The sequence below is a fragment of the Triticum aestivum genome, unplaced genomic scaffold (genome assembly GCF_018294505.1).
Source record: "Triticum aestivum cultivar Chinese Spring unplaced genomic scaffold, IWGSC CS RefSeq v2.1 scaffold211226, whole genome shotgun sequence".
NCBI lineage: Eukaryota > Viridiplantae > Streptophyta > Magnoliopsida > Poales > Poaceae > Triticum > Triticum aestivum.
In genome coordinates, this window is record NW_025262301.1 from 1 (window position 1) to 1,628 (window position 1,628).

Consider the following 1,628-nt stretch of genomic DNA (forward strand, 5'->3'; position numbering starts at 1 on the left):
TACATTGTTGGCCGGATCTTTTATCATTTCCTCATACCTGAGGAAAAGGACCGCTGCCGAGGTCATCTCTGGCTGGCCCTCGTCGCCGCTCATGGTTTTGCTGGCGTTCCAGTACCCAAGGATGTGGTCCCAGAATGGGCCGCATAGAGATTTGCCCTCGCAGGTGAGCTCGAACATGTCGTTGAATGACAGGTTTGGCCGAGGATACCTAAGGAAGTGCCACATTGAGACTACCATGTCCTTTGGGTCCCTGATGAGTCATGAGTGATGATCAGTAAATTTTGTCCGTATCAACAGTCGGCCATCATCAGTAACTAACGTTAATGTTATGTGTTACTATGATGAAATAACCAAACCAAATGAATAAGTAGTAGTTGGAATAGACGTCTGATACCTTTTCCTTCAAGGCTTAGAGAAACGTCAAACACGTTTCAGAAGGTATCATATCAACGAGAGGTTTGAAGTTATATAGAGTACACAATAACTTATCATGCCACTTGAAATGAGTGGTTAGCTATATCAAAAACAACCATGAAAACACAAACACAATAATTTATCATGGCACGCGCGCACCTGCAGATGTAGACGATCTTGCGGTCTGGATTCTTGGTGATGGAGGCGGGCAGAGTAGAGTAGGGCATGTGCGTGGACAAGAGTCTCGGGGACGGCAGTGCGTCCAGCTTATTCCCCCACCCGCCCGACACGATCACCTCCATGAACGGCACGCAGTCGTGCGGCGTGTGGCGGAGGAGCGGGTGGTCGGGGGCGGCGGGCGGGTGCGCCCGGCGTGCCATGGTGGCGAAGGCGAGCGCCTTGAGCCACGTGGTGCCACACTTGGGCGGGCTGGCGAGGATGACATCGCCAGGACGCGGCGTGAAGCCGCCGCCGTTTTGAATCTGGACGATCCCCGGGATCCACCCTTCCATCACCCAGGTGCCCTTGTACAGGCACTGCCCCGTCATCGGGTTGCTCGTGAGGGCGTCGCCGTCGCCGTTGCCATCGCTATGGTCTTTCTTCGGCAGGGGCAACGGCGGGTCGTGGCGGCTGTTGACGAAGACGTCCTTGAACGCCGCTGGGCCGCCGGCGAGGGCACTTGCTAGCGCCATGCTTTTGCTGGAATGTTGCGCGGCTAGCGATGAAACATATAAGATAATTGATCTGGATGTCCTAACCTTCCGGTACCATATCGGCCGGCCCGTGGCAAACGTGGTTGCCAAATTATTGGCTGACAGGAACATAAATTGCTTGCTGTCATGCATGTATGTGTTTGCTGTAGCGAGCGTAGCGACGAATCGTGCCAGTGCAGTGATGTCGGATCTCATGGTAGAGCCTTGGCGTGTACAATGTTTTTTTAGTTTTATTCTATATAGATAGGGTTACAATAGAGAGGCACCAACCCTTCACTAAAAAGTGGTCCACGCTGAAGCCATATGGCAGTAGCGCTCTCCGTACGATTATATGACTATACACTGCCAAATGATGTGCTACCCTATTTTGCTCTCACTTTAGTTTTTAAGGAATAAACTCGTGATCCACCATCAGATACTTAATCTCAGCTATCAAATGCCATATGCTGACCGGGACAGATTATCCCTGGACAACGCTGTCAATGCCCCCGAGGAGGTACA

At 51.8% G+C, this 1,628-nt stretch overlaps 1 protein-coding gene across 1 annotated transcript; it reads right to left on the reverse strand.

Moving 5' to 3' along the window:
* Window positions 1-37: 37 nt before the first annotated feature.
* On the reverse strand, window positions 38-1,176 carry LOC123177840 (cytosolic sulfotransferase 5; the record flags this gene model as incomplete). The annotated part of the gene is given in 2 exon segments (XM_044591329.1): window positions 38-250; window positions 574-1,176. Coding segments are annotated over 2 exon segments (746 nt in total), but the record flags the coding sequence as incomplete, so codon positions are not given.
* Between the last annotated feature and the right edge of the window lie 452 nt (window positions 1,177-1,628).